At 44.2% G+C, this 16,746-nt stretch overlaps 1 protein-coding gene across 1 annotated transcript; it reads left to right on the forward strand.

Moving 5' to 3' along the window:
• The first annotated feature begins 2,062 nt into the window (after positions 1 to 2,062).
• Positions 2,063 to 16,100, forward strand: LOC146181098 (uncharacterized). The gene is made up of 3 exons (XM_084576248.1): positions 2,063 to 2,185; positions 11,372 to 11,423; positions 14,336 to 16,100. The coding sequence occupies exons 1-3, from the start codon at positions 2,133 to 2,135 to the stop codon at positions 16,049 to 16,051; spliced, it is 1,821 nt and encodes a 606-aa protein (XP_084432374.1). The 5' UTR covers positions 2,063 to 2,132; the 3' UTR covers positions 16,052 to 16,100.
• Positions 16,101 to 16,746: the final 646 nt, after the last annotated feature.

Consider the following 16,746-nt stretch of genomic DNA (forward strand, 5'->3'; position numbering starts at 1 on the left):
GAAAATGCTACCAAGTCTCTCTAATTACAGTATATTTTGTGGGAATCAAAGTTGTTTACTACAGCATTTATTTTCAAGGAACATGATAGAAATCCCTGCTTTTGTGAAATAAAGAATAGAAATGAAAGTCTTTGGTCTGTTTTCACAATAAAGCGCTTCACATGTCTGGTCCTTTTCATGAGGATGTTTGTTACAAGACAAATTCTCTCAATATCCGCATTAGTGTTACCGTTGCTAGACTGCTGGAAATGAAACAGGAGTGGATCTGGGCTACTAATGTTGGGCTGACAAAAATATCTTTCACCTCGACCATGATTTGAGAACATGGAAACAAAGAATATCAAGACCTGCTGAACAGTGTTTAAGTTACGTTTCAATATTTTTAAAGGACTATTTCTAGAAGAGGTAAATTTAGAGGAAGGTAGTAGGATTTGAACTATATTTGCCGGAGATTTAAAGATATAACGTGATCGAAATGTCAGAAAACGGTAATAGTGTATACAATTTTCCTCAGTGTCGTTGGACGAAATGTCAATGAATATCATGCCTTTAAGCTATTTTATTTTACTAATTCTGAACACGATTATTTCGCAGTCGTGGCTCACCTCTGTAAGAGAAAGCTACTGCCTGTTTGGCGTAGAAAGGAGCGATTATATTTGTCAGTGTGCGACCAAGCGCCTCTAGTCAATTTAAGGCGTATGGCAGCAGCTTAAGCAAAGGATGAGCACCAGAACATTGCAGTAACGAGCGTGTATTATGGGAAGTCAGAGGCAGAGGAAGAATGATGCCACCTCTATACAGCGATACCACGCAATCATCTCCTTTTCTTGGACCCTTTTTCAAATTCAAATTTTAATTTTTAACTTATCTCTACGCTCTACACAGAGTCATCTGCAGTATTTTTATCTAGCTAAGATGTGGAGTTTACTTTTACACAATCAATTTTCTCTAAACAGAATCTCCTGCAGTGAAAGAGAACGAGAGAGCAGATAAACATCGGCGCGAAACGTAACCATAAAATTAAACATCATCCCTGTAATTCACGCGGCGCCCTGTACGTCAACAAAAAACATGCCGTAGGTTTATCTGTCCTGCACTGGGCTCCAGCTTCTAGCGGACACATTTGCGTCTTTTAATTTGCTTTAAACATGAGTATGGGGCGTACGTAAATAAAGGAGCTAATCTATAACTCGAAGAAAGGCGGGCGCTGATGGACGATCGTCCTGCGATTGTGCTGGTCTCTTCTTTAGTGCTGTGCAACTTTTCTTGTATTTAGAATGCAGAAAAAAGAAAAGAAATAATGTTTTACTTGTGAAATTAGAACGATTTTAGAATATTGGGGCTGGGTGGAAGATGGAGCCTTCAGGAGGTTAGAATGAGGTGGGTGCACACCTTTAAGAAGCGGACGTTGGCAGGCGGAATAGGGGAGAATGCTCGCTAGTGCAAAGCGGCCATATGATACCAAAGGCTGAAACAGAAACGCGAACTCTAGCAATGCTCAGCTTTGTTGTAATTGTCTTCACATAAGAACAAATTGAAATTTGTATGATCATATGCAAACCATGAGGTTATCTATCACTAAAAACATGAACATTGCTAGTTATTACGTCAGTATTTCTATATTTCTGCGCCAAATAGTGCAAGATTGCTGGTTCTATAATTTTGCGACAGTGATGGGCGATGTTATCCTAAATCTACATATGGTTTCTCTCTTGTTGCTAAACTTTCTGCTTTTTTCTAAAGGAGTGCCAACGGTTTAGTTTAAATTTCTGATATATGCATAATGTCGCCATCAATTATATATAAAATTTTTATTGCCTTCCACATAACTTCCATCATGCAACGACAAACGCGGCGAACGGAGACATGCAGACTTCTTAAAATATTGAGCATATTTACTTTCACGGATATGTAATTTCCGCCTATTTTACGTCAGAGCACTAGAAAGTGCTCAAAACGAACTTCATTATCATTGTTCACTGAATACATGAAATCAAGTTATATTTCTGCACCGAAATGAAATATGTAATGCGCTTCCTTGCTACGTGTTTTTAAACGTGATGGACGTTTATATAAGAGCACCATTCTTCTCATCCTAATAGACTGCCCGATGGAGATCGCTGTTAACAAAAATGACGGCTAAATTGCTTTCGTCGCTTAAAATACCAACTGCTATTTTTCTGTTGTAAGTAGTATGATTTTACGAGCTGTGTGCGTACCATAAGTGTGTACTTGAATCAGTTTATGTAAGTACCACCTGTTGTGACTTATGACCTGAAGTAAAACATTCTTGTGGGCTCAGAATACATCTGCAGATTGTTTTACCGGTCAATAATAACAACGAAGTGCCCTCTAATGATGTTCCGCAGTTTCTATATGAGATTACCAGCTTTTACCCATTTGCCAAGCAATAGAGCTTGTCACCATATCACCATATTGTGCCGTTCTCTTGCTTGTCGCCATGTAACATTTTCGATGGAGCTGCGGGGTACGTCATCCCCATTCTCGCCTTGGAGCATCGACGCCATCCTTACGTTGGGACCATCGGCCGAGAGTCCTCGGATATCGCCGCGCAGCTCCGCCCCAGCTTTTCCTGTCCAGACTAGACCAACCATAGCCGCCCAGCCCCTAGCCTGGATCTGAAGACAAGGCGCAGAGATGAACTACGAGAGACCAGATCAAAGGATAGACCCGACGGACCCGAAAGAATCGAAAGACATGAAAACTCAACCCCAGCCCCGTCCAGCCGCCCAACGCGACCTTGCTATCCAAACCATCCATATGGATGCTTTGCTGGCGTATGGCTGAAAAGCTCCAGGGGAGGCGGATCACCCAAGCATCATCGTGGTCATCGTCATCGTGGTGGCAAGTGCATCATTTTCTACTATCTTTTCTTGAACATCTACACCGTCATGTCACCATCAACTTCAACGAACTGATCAGGACGATCGCTTGGTGGCGCCGGGTTACGTAGCGACAGGCAAGAGCACGGCACAACAGGGCGACATGGTGAAGGATGATTTGATGGCTGGATTAGCGCGAGGGCTTCTCTGGTACCACTGCCAATCTTCTTCTTCGCAACAATGTATATATATATATATATATATATATATATATATATATATATATATATATATATATATATATATATATAAATGGGTTTATTGTTTACAAAATAGGACCAGAATGCATGAAAGCCGGAACCTGACACAGTCAGGCTGGTACAAGAACCGGTCCTCGCGCTTAAACCTCGCTCCCCTCTTACTCAAGCGCAACGTAGTGTGCTGCTGCGTAATTGGTGCAACAGTTCTCCCCGGGGTAGATGAAGCTCGTCCTCGAGTTAGTCAAGAAGATTTAGAATAGCAGCGTTTCATTCGTACCACACGAGCCAGCACAGCTTTCCATGAGCATCATTTGTCGATGTTGCTTTAGTAATAGCGTAGTTAAGTTCACTCAACCGACATGAACAATAAAGGGTCCGGCGTAATGTTACAAGAACTTTTCGTACGGTCCTCGGCGTCGCAATAGCGTCTAAAGCCAAACCAAATCTCCCGGTTCGCAATTGATAGCAGCGCCAGCCGAATTATGACAGGCCTTTGTAAGGTCTTGGGAAGAGAAGGTTCACAAACGAGCAAGACGATGTGTTTCTTCTGCTGGAGTAGTCATCGTGGTTGGAGAACAGAAGAATTGTGTCCAGGAAGGTTAATGGCAAGCGTGCGTCCTGAAGGAATTAAGGAGAATATGCAGTTCCTTCATACTTAGCTGTTGTATATGCAGGAAGAACAAATGGCAGGACGGCGTCTCAGTTTTTGCGATCTGATGCTACGTACATTGACATCAAGTTCATGGGAGGGCGGTTTAGGCGCTCAGAAAGGCCATTTGTCTGAGGGTGGCAGGGAATATAATGACGCTATTCGAAGCCACAGAGCCGCAAACGTTTTTTCACGACATCTGCAGTAAACTGTCGACCGCGAACGCTTGTAATTACTCAGGGCACCACGCCATGGTGAAGAACAATTTGGTGTAGCAGGAGTTTGACACGTCAGATATTTTGTCAGAAACGAGCGCGGACGTCTCCTCATATGGGATGAAATAGTCAACAGCTATAATAAACCAGAGGCGACCGTCAGACGATTTGACTAATAAATGACCAATAATGACCAATGACTTCCAAATATCTCAAAAGGCGATGCACGGGGCGTGACCAGTTGAAGGCCAGCCGATGGCGTAGTGGTTCACTACAGATGTTGACAAGCGACACAAGTTGTTACGTAGTGCTTTGTAATCGTGTACAGCCTTCACCAATAAAGGCTTTATCGGACTCCCACGAGCGTGCGTGCAAAGCCTAGATGACCTGAAGTGATGTCGTCATGCATGACATGTAGGACGGCGCCGCTAAGAAAAGCCAGGACGACAAGCAGCAGACGGGACCGTCAGCTCCGTAGTTGTTCTTGAAGGGCAGTGCATTCTTTATAATGAAGGATATTGTAGATGCAGGTTTCCGCATCATATCAAACCACGGAATCAAAGCGCGGTTGTGCGTTGCTCCTGCTGGAACTATACGAAGTCAGGCAATGCTCCGGTCACTGACGCCAGGCATTCATCCAGATCATCTTCACAGGCTACCATATCAGGAAGAATAGATCGAGATTTTGGTTGGTAACCTGGTTGGTAATCCTATATTAAAAACAGTCAAGGGACCGAAGTCCCCGATCTAGGCAAGCAGTTAGCGTTGCGGCGACCTTTCTTATAGGGCACAGAAAAGGCGTATTTTTAGAGACGTAAAGCACTGCGAGCTAGTTAACCTAAAGGCCAACCGCAGGCCAACAGCCAACACAGGCAGTGTTGATCGGTACTTATGTTGAAGTAGCGGCCGTACAGATATGATCAGAACTTGTTGACAGCTAAGACGACTGCGAGATATTCCACTTCCGTTAGTGTGTAGTTGCGTTCGGCTTTAGTTAAACTGCAGCTCGTGTACGCGATAACATACTGGGCGCCGCTTTGGAACTGGACGAGCACCGCGCCGACACCGACGCCGCTCGCATCTGTGCGAATCTCGGTAGTAGCAGCCGGAATGAAATGGCGTAAAACTGGACGAGTGGTTAACAGAAACTTTAGTTGTCGAAATAATGAGTTGCATTCCGGAGACCAAACCAACGGAGCGTGTTTTTGCAGTAGCGAAGTGAAAGAAAAAGCAATCTATTCGAATCCTTGGATGAAACCAGGGAAATATGAACATAGTCCCAGAAAGCTTCTGAAATATTTTGTATTTTAACATTTTGCAAAGTGTAGCACTGCAGCAATCTTTTAGAGCTTGGGCCGAATACCCTCATAATCCTCTAAAAATCCAACCACCTAGGTCGGCCGTTCACCGAAATTATATTCTTAAGAAATTAATATTAGCCGGGCGTTTTGAATACAGCTCAGCATAAGGCTAAGATGATCATTATGATCCGGAAAAAATTTAACGCTGTAGCGTTAAGGAACTCGTGTCGCAGAAAAGCCGGTGTCGTCGGCGTCGGCGGCGTTGGCCGTGAGCGATAAATCCGGCATGCACTTCATAAATAAAAAGCAACTTCCAAGATGGACTGGGTGGGAATCGAACCAGAGTCCCCGGAGTGTGAGACGGAGACGCTACCACTCAGCCACGAGCTTTTTTTTTCTTTATTTCCGAAGTATACATGAACAACAAATGGTCACACTTAATAAAACACTTCAGCTGCCCTTGAGCTGACGCGTGTGAGGTTAAAATTTCTTCAAATTTACCAGGTCATCCAGGACTTCTGCCCACTGTGGTGGGTCAGGGAGCGCGCAGATACATTCCCGTAGATAAACAGCACTTTCAACAAACTTTTCACGTACACTGCGAATATTAATATCTTCATGCCTTACTTGCATTCGTGTTTTCCACAAGCTGTGGAGGCCCAGAAGCATTATTAAATCATAGGGTATGTCTTCGTTCTCCACCGGTAAAAACCGGATGCCATAAGGGTTTAGTGTAGCTCTTTTTTAATTCTTCTTTGTAACACGTCCCAATGAAATACTGCATCTCAGCAGTCTAAGGATATGTGTTCGATTGTCTCTGGCTTCTTGCAAAGCTGGCAGTTTGTCGTCCAAGGGACATAGATTCCTTTTTCGTGAAGCCAGGTTTTGACGGCTAGAGTGTTCGAGTGCTACTTAAAAAAGAACGTTTTGGCAGCCGGTCGAACTGGCATCCTCTTCACTCGTTTTAAAATATCCTGCCCTGGGCCTCCACGGTAAGGCTCCCGATACAAAGGTGCCGGCAGCATGATTTCCACTAGGTCCTTATACAGCTTTTTCTTGCCAACACAGTACAAATATTCAAGGGAAAAACGCACTTCTAACAACTTGTAAGAGAGAACTGCCTCGCGCAAATATCCTTTGATAGCACCTCGCATGTTTTCACTTGAGGAAACAACAAATCCGGGTAACAGCCTTTGCAGCCGCCCTTGCATGACTGTTCTTAAAAAGGTGTCATTTTGGTCGCGAAGAAAAAAAAAGCGCGATACCACTTGGCGCAGAAACAAATGAATCAAACCGACTGCTCCGATTTTTAAAGAAAGAAATAAATTCCTTCAGCCCGTCTTTACCCAGGTCGAAGTCCAAAGAAAAACCGCAAACACACGATGAATTTTTTGAATGGCAGTTCGTGACGCACATAGAACATTCACTACATACCATATCTTTGAAATCAAAAACACATTGCAGATGAACGCGAGTGAAAAGATTGACAGTTGCCTTCCCTGCCATGCTTCCGCTTTCTCTCGCACTCTATTTGTTTCTTCCTTCCAGTGTAAGCTAGGATCGCGATAACATTGTAGGGGCACACCCAGATACTGCATTGGCAAGGAAGATTGCAATTGGGAGAAAGAAGCCGGTTCGGCATCCCATAAGCCGTGCCAAAATCCGGAGCTTTTTTCTCAGTTAACCCGACATCCAGTCTGGTCACAAAACTTTTCAACAACGTTAACCACTTCACAAATGCTCTCTCTGTTTTTACAAAATACTGCAATGTCGTCCGCGTATGCAAGTAGCGTGACATGCGCCGACTGAAGTTTGACACGCGAGATGCATTAATTATTGAGAATGGCCAAGCATAATGGCTCGAGATAGGCTGCAAAAAGCAGAGGAGAGAGTGGGCATCCTTGCCTCACCGAAGAACGCACTGCGAGACTGTCAGTGAGATCGCCATTCACTATAATACGCTTCGAGCAGTTTGCGTACACCATTCTCACTCCCTCCACGATTACCGAGCCCAGGTTACAATGCTCTAGAATGGAGAAAAGGATCTCGTGTGATACGCGATCGAACGCTTTTTCCAAATCCAGCTGAATCATGGCAACATGACTTCCAAGCGTGTCTACACATTCCAGTACGGTTCGTGCCACATGTATATTTGTGGCGATGCTGCGACCTCTTATGCCGCACGTTTGGTGCGGTCCGACTAATTTGGCTATTACACTCTGCAATGTCTTCGCTAAAACCTTCATAAAGATTTTGTAATCAACATTTGTCAGGCTTATTGGCCTATAGGACTTCACCAACAGGCATTTCTCTGGATCATCACTTTTTGGAATAAGTACGATGTGTGACGTAGTAAATGATAATAGTACTTGTTTGAGTTCGTAGGCTTCGTTTATCACTTTCAACATAAGGCTGGAAAGATGGTTTTTAAATGCTTTGTAAAAGGAGGCGCTCAGCCCATCTGGTCCAGGGGCTTTCCCACATGGGAGGTCATCTATGGCCTTTTCTATCTCTTGCATTGTAATAGGCATTTCAAGGCTCTCTTTCACACGATCTTCGAGCGTTGGCATTAGCCGTAAATATTCTATTGGAAACCCTTCACTATGTTCGCGCGTATTACTCAGAAGCTCAGAAAAATGTTTCAGAATCGCGCACTTTATATCTTTAGCATCGTTTGTTATCTGCCCTTCATGTCTTATTTGCCTGATTTCCTTCTGACAAGTATACCTTTTTTCATATGATAGCGCTCGCTTTGTCGGCGCCTCGGCAGCCCACAGTTTATCGCTTCTTGCGCGTATAACCGCGGCTCTGTACTTCTCAGCGTCGATTCTTTCTAAATGAGATTTAACATCTCTTGTTAGCTTAGTGAACTTTCCTGGCGCACAGCTTTCCATGCACAACAGGCATTCAAGTTGTCCATGAAGTTCCTTTTCTGTTTCTTTCTGTTTGTACCGAATAACACTGCTCTCTTCTATTACTTTTATCTTCACCTGCTCTTTAAATCTTTCCCATTTATCTGCATGGCTTTCTTCATGCACCTTAAGCAAACATTCCAAATCGTTCGTGATTGCCTTAACAAACTCTTCATCCTCCAAAATTTCCTCGTTCAGTTACCATAGATGCCACTTGAAAAAAAATTTCTTAACCTTCATTCCAAAAGTCGCACTAACAAGGCAATGATCACTCAGCCATGAGTTCGATGCTTGAAAGCGGTACAAAAGCGCTTCTAGTGAATGCGGTGTTGCCTTAGAAACGTGCCCTAGAACGTTATACTGCGGTGTATATCGGTAATTATGATCGGTAATTGCGCTCGTGAACTGTTGTGTGTGTTTCGTCCTGTGTCCTGTTTAAGTTGTTGCGCATTTCTCTTATATACTACGGTAATTATGACCATGTTACTTAGAGAAGTCGCAGTTGCACGAGTAGCGAAATACGTTTCCGCTACATTTCTTCTGCGCTCTGCGCACATGCAGAGCCATCTTGCGGCAAACACAGAAGAACCCCTCCTCGCAATGTCCGGCGCTGCTCCGACACGTGGCGTGCCACTCGCCCCTGACGTTTAGCCGTGCACCCTCACGGGTTGTAGAATCAAGCGTCTTTCCTTTCTATAGATCACTATCTTCGCTCACCCGCTTCTCCCCTTCGGGCCGCGCGGGTACCGGTGCGAGGATGCCCCAATACCCTTGCGTTTAATAAGTTTTCTCGACGAGGTGCAATAACGCTATCGCGTTCCACTCTTGAAGGCGAAGCTTAAGCGTCCTCCAAATTTTTTTTACAGATGATTACCTCATCTGGGTAGCACAATCAATATCCCACTTTAGGGCACGCCGGAGTGTGTCTAAAATCGTTCGAACGTCACTAGTGCACTGCGTCGACCAAAGGAATTCCCTTAAATCCCTGAGATGTTACAAATGCTGTCTCCTCTCGGTCCGATGGATGCATGGGGATCCGCCTATAGCGAAACCGCATATCTAGTGACGAGAAATAATAAGTTGATATGGCATCGTTGATACGCGGAAAAGGGTACACCTCTTTCTTTGTAATAGTGTTTATCCGGCGACAGTGAACATAAAATGGGAAGTTTTTACCGGAGCTTATTAACTGATCACAGCGAATGAGCCATATTTTCTCCGCAAAAGGTTCAGGAGTAACTGGAAGTGCGGATAACGCGGCGCGGAGCACAATTCTCAGAAACGTCTCATGACTTCTGGCGCTGCAATATGCATCACATAGACAAGAGAGAGCCCAGCAAGACGTCGCCACGGGTGATGAGCACACTATGAACTGGCTATTTATTTCTATTATAAGGAAGAAAACATTCCATCACAAAGATAAGGAAGGGTACAATCATAAGAAGAAAAAAACTTTTGAACAAAGTCGGAGAAAAAGTATCCAAGGAGCAATAAAACCAAAACAATAATGAAACAATAGAAACATGCGCCTACCTTTTTCTCCTGTTGTCCAGACAAAGGTGCTGGCTCTGTCAAACGATACGTTGAAAAGAGACTCTATCGAAGCCTTTAAAATGACTTCATGTCAGCATGGGGAGTACGTGAGTGTGCCGTCAGTAACGCTCAGCAAGACGTAAGTGCAAATGCTTTCTCTGGATAACATGAGAAGGAGCAACTTATTCTTATTGTTTACTGATTGTTTTCGTTTTATTCTTCGTTAAATATTTTTTTCTCGAATTTTTTCTCCGAGGTTTCTTCCTCTTCTTTGTGCCCTGCTTTGTATTTTTCATCGAATGTTTTCTTCATACCAGAAATAAAAAGCCGGCGTGTAGTCGGCGCATCACGGGTGCGGACGCCTTGTTGTGACCTCTCTTCTGTATGTGATGGAGGATAAAACTGCACAAGTCATCAGATTCGTGTAACGAACTAGCCCTCACGAAGTCGAAAACTGTCTACGTACAGCTCTCTGCGAACGCGCCCATAAACGTTTCTGTAGTTGGATTGAAAGGAGCTGCAGCAAAATGCATTCATGTGGTTCCCGACACAGCCATCAAATGAGCGATCAGACATTTCTCAAAAGTGAGAGCTGCCGACATTTCAAAAGCGGCTATTATAAGGGGACTGAATTAAATTTACCAGGTCACTACCTTTCGGGCAATTGTAATGTCAAACAATAAACGTCGCTGGAGCGAAGGTTTCCCTCACTAAGATACAGGTCTCTACTGCAGACTTAGCTTGTAAGACATTGGGCATATTTTTTCTTTCAGACTTCGGAGAAAGAAGGCGCTTTGCATATTAGGTAATACGAAATCATCATCATCATTATCATTAGCTTGACTATACACACTGCAGGGCGAGGCCTCTCCCATGTTTTTCCAATTAACCCGGTTTTGTTCTAGCTGCATTCACTTGACCCCTGCGAACTTAACCTCATCCGCCCCCCCCCCCCAACTTTCTGCCGCCCCCTGCTACGCTTTCCTTCCCTTGGAATCCAGTTTGTTACCCTCAGCGACCATCGGTTATCCTCTCCTCGCACTACATGTCCTGCCCATTCCCACTTCTTAATTTCCACTAGAATGTCAGTAACTTGAGTTATTTCTCTGATCCACTCTGCACGCTTCCTATCTCTTAATGTTACCCCTACCATATTTCGTTCCATAGCCCTCTGAGTCCTTCTCAACGTAAGTAGAACCCTCTTCGTTAGCCTCCACGTTTCAGCCCTATAGGTGAGTACAGGTAAGATGCAACTGTTGTATACTTTTCTCTTGAGCGATACCGGTAAGCTGCTAGTTATAATCTGCGAGTGCTTGCCAAATACGCTTCATCCCAATCTTATTCTTCTTGTTATTTCCTTTTCATGGTCCGGATCTGCGGTACCTACCTGCGCGAAATATTCAGCTGTAAAACTTTTGAGTACGTCGTTTGCGAAAACCAAAACTTTTAGCAGTGCCAAAATTGTCACACGCAGTTTGCTGCGTTAAGACGTTACCGCGCATATTTTTAGTGCTTTACCGTTCGAAACTGCCACATGCTGTGGGCTGCATTAAGACGTTACCGCGGATGTTTTAGTGCTTTTCCGTTATTTTTTTCATTTCTCTGCATAGCAAAAAGAAAAGAACGCTAAGATAACGGTCCTTTTTTGCGCTGTGCAGATTAAACCTGTGGCATCATCATTACGCTAATGGACTGCAGTGTAGCGCAAAGGTAAATATTGACATTTTCAATTTCTCTCTTGCTAAGTCAGACAATTATCCGCCGTTTTGAGCACTGAAGCACAATATTAACATTCATCTTTCTTAGCAATTCTTTATTCAGAATAATTGCAAATTGCATAACGATTATCAGAAATCATTTCTGGTTTAGTCACAGGTCCACCCAGAAGAGTGTCAATATAGGCATATTTATTTGGGACGAAATACATTAATGCAAGGATTCCACAGCTTTTATTATGCCCTAAATTATATTCTGTGCTACCTGCACTGATAGCGACGGACACCTCTTTTGTTAACCATCCTTTTATATGAAGCTTATTTTCCTTTGAATAAATATTGCTAATTATTTTATACTACCTTCTAAGCATTAGTTCTGCGAACGTATCGTACGATTTATTTATAAAAATAGAATTATATAACTGTTCCGTGCCAATGAGAGAAAAAACACAAGAAAACACTAGCTATCTGAAGGCTTCTTTAACGATTGTGATGTTAGCAAACGATAATTTATAACTGAGTAAAGATTGATGATCATACAATTCCCTTGTGAGCTTTAAAGCCTGGACTTGAAGGCTGCCCTGGCTGCCGCTTTTTGAGCCACCAAACACAACGCGCCTTTGTCCTCTGCGAAATCAGAACATTTTCATGAACCGCATAAGTGATAGAGCTTGACCACAACTGTCCGCTTATTCGTATCCTGAATTCGCTTGCAACGGTAAACTTATAGAATAGTTACTCGTCGTTAAAAAGATTTTCGTGGTACAACTGAAAGCCGTGAGCCACAGAGGCCACAAAGCTGTAGAGCGCCCGTAAACGACGCTGATTGAACAACTGAGCTTCATTCAAGCGGACAAGGTCATATACGGTTAATCGGATGGAGGAGAGTAGCAGAGAGGATACATAAATAGCTGCTATGCTAAATCTCAGTATCTCAGTAACAGCCTCAGTTATCTTGCTAAAACAGACGCTTGGGCGAGTTGGTAATCCATTGAGGGTAAACAGCGCAATAAAGACGAGGACGGACGAAGTACACAAACGAGCGCTGACTTTCAACTCGCTTTACCGCTTGTCCCGCGAAAATATATACATGGAACAAGCAACAAAAGAAAACGTGAAGACACTGATAATCAAGGATACATAATATCTCCAGCTGCGGATGACAACAGCGGCGTCATTGCCTTGCATTCAGAAACCTCATTTCCTTCGCTGTTAGAGCCACCGAAGCACTACTAACACAATCATCCTCTATCTTCGCGATTTCAACGGCTTCCAGAATTTCACGGGTTAGCTGATTGCGGTGTTTCTTTATCACTTTCGCTTGTTCAAATTGTGGCGTGCAATTATCACAATCCCTGCAGTGAATGCCAAGGTGCCCTTTCACTGCTTCGTGCACATTGTAATGATGTTCTTTGAGGCGTTCATTGAGGCAACGTCCCGTCTGCCCGATATATTGTTTACCGCAAGAAAGCGGAATAGTATAAACAACACTTTCCTGACAGGGCACAAATTGTTTTTTGTGTCTAACTGAACAACGTTGTGCAACGAACGCGGCGTTGTTAACTTTCTTGCAAATCATCCCCAGCTTGTTGGGTGCCGAAAGGGCGACTCTGATATTAAATTGGCTTTCTATTTTCTTCAACTTGTGTGAAAGCCCGTCAATATATGGAACCACTGTAACTTTTTTTTTCTGAACGAGGACGAGGCTCCACCTGCGACCATCGATCCTAGTATCTCTGGGCGTTTCGTGGTCATGATGACCCAAGCCTAGTCATTGTAGTAATTACCACTGATAGCTAAGCATTTTATTCATTTCCCATCAGTTCCAGTCATTACCAGTCATCGTTTGACATATTAGGTTCGTAGTCATAAGCAGTAATGATCAGTCGTGTCTTCTCCTTTCAGTCATTACCATCTATCGTTAAGCATTTTACTTATTTTCAATCAGTTGAAGTGATTACATTAAGTAGTTTGACATATTGGCCCTTAGAAGTCATTTTAGTCAACATAATCATTATAAGTGATTAGCATTAGTCATTTATTATATCGATGTCTATAACGTTTCTCCATTACCTATCGCCATCAATCGTTTTCATTCTAAATCTCCCTGCACAAATGTCCGTTATCTGCGAGTGACCCGATGTACAGATTGCGTTCATAGCTCCCGCGCAGATTTGCGCTCCATGAGCCCAGAAAGGCTTTCGCCTTATATTGTTCATAATCTAATGACCTACCAAAATAGTGCGAGAATAAGTTGGCTAATACGCTTCAGCGTCAAGAAACTATGTAGGTTATGAAGGATGTCAAAGAGAGGACTTCTGAAATTTTGACAACCAGTGATTCCCTAATGTCCAATAACAATGAACAGTACACTGAAGCCTTACGTTTTGCCTGCATCTAAAATGAGCCAGTTTCGAACGTGGTTGGGTTCCGCAGAACTGAGACTAAGCAATGCGCCATCGCGAGGAGACTATACGTAGCAGCAAGGAAGTGGTAAATTCAATAGAATGAAATATTTTGGGAGGTAATATTACCTAATAAATACTCAATTTTTTTATTTCTAACTTCAGCCTGGATGGTGCTGTAGATCCGCCCTAAATGTTCTTGTGTCATTAAGCAGAAAAAATTTCTGCAGCACGATAGCGTCGGTGAAACTAACAAATATTATTATTTTCATATTAAGGTGTCTGGTACTTATTATGGTTTGAATGGAGATATAAGGTGCAACCTGAAAGGGCTGTCATCATTTTAAGAGTTGTTTGGCGATACCCTTTCATACCAAGGATTCATTTTTTCTTAGTGGCCTAAAACGGATTGCTTAATATCTTCAGTTTCCGTGAAAATTTGCAAAAGCTAAGCATTATTTTCACTTTATGTTGTACATAGCAACTTTTTTTTTATTTCAAGGCCTGCGATCCTTCTAAAGGAAGAGGAGACTGCGGCCTAGGATGCATTTGCACTAGGATCAACACTAAAAATGGGATGTGCAAAAGTGCTGATAGTCACATGCAGCCAGCTTCAAAACAACCGTTATATCCTGAAGAAACTGCGTATTATGAGTACGATCAGCTTCCCACACCAGGGCAGATGGTGCAAGGACCTATACCAGGCGGAGTTGCGGGACTTGAGCCCCACATGCCATCTTTATTGCCGGCTGCTTCCAACACGCATCGTGCAGCCGGCACGCCCGGAGGCGGTGTGACTAGAACATCACCGAATCCAGGATCCAATATGTCCCCAGGCGTTGGGCCAGATAAACCAGGAGGTACTGTGCCAACAACATCTTACAGTCCCAAAAGTAATGTGCACCCAGGTGGCGTGCCAGGTGGTGCCGCAAGCACATCGCTTCCAGGAGGTGGTATGCCAGATGCGCATGGAGGCGGTCTGTCCAGTATGTCATACGAAGACAGTTTGCTATCTGGTGGCATGTCTGGTGCGCAAGGAGGTGACTTTTCACCCATGGCCCCCATACCCGGAGGTGGTATGGGCGTAGGAGCTGTTCCTGGTGTGCCTGCGGGAGGCGGTATGTTCGGACTGCCCGGAGGTGCCACGTCCCAAATGGCCGGAAGTGCATTGCCCGGCGCGGCCTATATGCCAGGAGGCGGCAGTTATGGAGGTGGCATGCCAGGGCTTAGTGGAGGTCTCGGTGGTTTGGGAGCTCCGAGAGGTTCTCCGTATAGCTATGATTATTATGGACAGGGGGGAATGAACCAAATGGGAGGAAGAATGGGAAGCATGGGGCACAGTCTATTGGGAGCACTCGGATCAATGGTCACAGGAGCTGCAGGATCTATGTATGGAATGCCAGGTGTAGGAATGGGCGGCCTTGGATCTATGTATAGAAGGCAAGGTGTAGGAATGGGAGGCTTTGGAACTACGGCAATTGGCAATATGCAGTACGGAAGCTATGACTATGCAGATTATACATCTAGAAATCAAATGCCGCTACCGCAGCAGATCCCTGCTGAAGGACAATCACAGCCTTCTGCACCAACGAAAACACCCGAAGTACCGTCTCCAAATGGGTTGCCACCACCGATTCCTCCTCGATCACCACAGCCCAGTGCAATACCTAATAAAAACCTCCCTCCGACGCCTCTCTCACCGGGTGACAAAACAAATCCTGAAATTGAGAAAGTGCCAAAAGCAGCTCCAATTTCCCGGCCATCAGTTTCACCAACGCCAGCGCCACGGCATCGAACCTTACCGGGCGTTCCTCCTCTATCTCCGAAACTCAGTTCAAGCAGCAAAAACGAGTTATCTACGTCTCCATCCGCTGTGGGTGGAAAAGGGAAGCCTGATATCGGGAATCCTGACCGACCACTGCCTCCAAGGACATTAGTCAGGCCATCGTCCCCCCTACCTCCACCTCCTGTAAAGAGGGTATCTCTAAACACAAAAACTCCACACGCACCAAACAAACCTTTGCAAGCTCGACCATTAACGAAACCCCTCAGAACTCCTCCCTCACCTCCGAAACCTTCAATGATAGACGTAGGAGGAGGAAAGCCTCCCTTGTACACACAGCCTATTCGCTTTCCCCGGCCCAAACCAAAGCCACTACAGCGACCTGTCAAGCACCTAGTTAACCCGCTAAAGAAGTTCGTTCCCCAAAAGGGCTGAACATGAACATGCTGTGTTTAAACAAAATAAAGACCTTTCGTTCCCATCACGAGGGCTTTTTCTCTTTTACTTCTCTATTTTTGGTGATTTGAAATTGCTTTTAAAAATGGCTTCGGTATTGTTTGGGTGATGTAGTATCGACTGGATACCGGTGCATCAGATTGGGGCTGAAACTGGGAGGCTAACCATAAGGGTTCTACCTAAGTTGAGGACACCTCAGAGGGCTACGGAACGAAACATGGTAGGGGTAACTTCAAGAGATAGGAAGCGTGCAGAGTGGGTCAGAGAAATAACTGAAGTTACTGACATTCTAGTGGAAATCAAGAGAAAAAATGAGCTTGGTCAGGATATGTAGTGCGAAGAGGGGATAACCGATGGTCGCTTAGGGTAACAAACTGGATTCCAAGGAAAGGAAAGCGTATAAGGGGGCGGCAGAAAGTTAGGTGGGTGGATGGGGTTAAGAAGTTCGCAGGAGTCAAGTGAATGCAGCTAGCTCAGAACCGGGTTAATTGGAGAGATATGGGAGAGGCCTTCGCCCTGCTGTGGGTATAGTCAGGCTGATGATGATGATAATGATGACATCAGATTGTGAATTTTTTCTATCTGAATACATAGTTTCTAAAACACCGTAAGCGGCGGTGATATGGAGTGTTTATCTTTGTACAAGTCAGAATAAAAAGCTTAGCATTAATCTG

The sequence above is a fragment of the Amblyomma maculatum genome, chromosome 8 (assembly GCF_055883805.1).
Source record: "Amblyomma maculatum isolate TAMU_Amacu chromosome 8, ASM5588380v1, whole genome shotgun sequence".
NCBI classification, from domain to species: domain Eukaryota; kingdom Metazoa; phylum Arthropoda; class Arachnida; order Ixodida; family Ixodidae; genus Amblyomma; species Amblyomma maculatum.

Coding starts and splice junctions, on each gene's coding strand:
- LOC146181098 (XM_084576248.1), top strand. CDS start 2,133: ATGACGGCTAAATTGCTTTCGTCGCTTAAAATACCAACTGCTATTTTT. Junction 2,186..11,371: donor CCAACTGCTATTTTTCTGTT/GTAAGTAGTATG, acceptor TGCGCTGTGCAG/ATTAAACCTGTGGCATCATC. Junction 11,424..14,335: donor GACTGCAGTGTAGCGCAAAG/GTAAATATTGAC, acceptor TTTTATTTCAAG/GCCTGCGATCCTTCTAAAGG.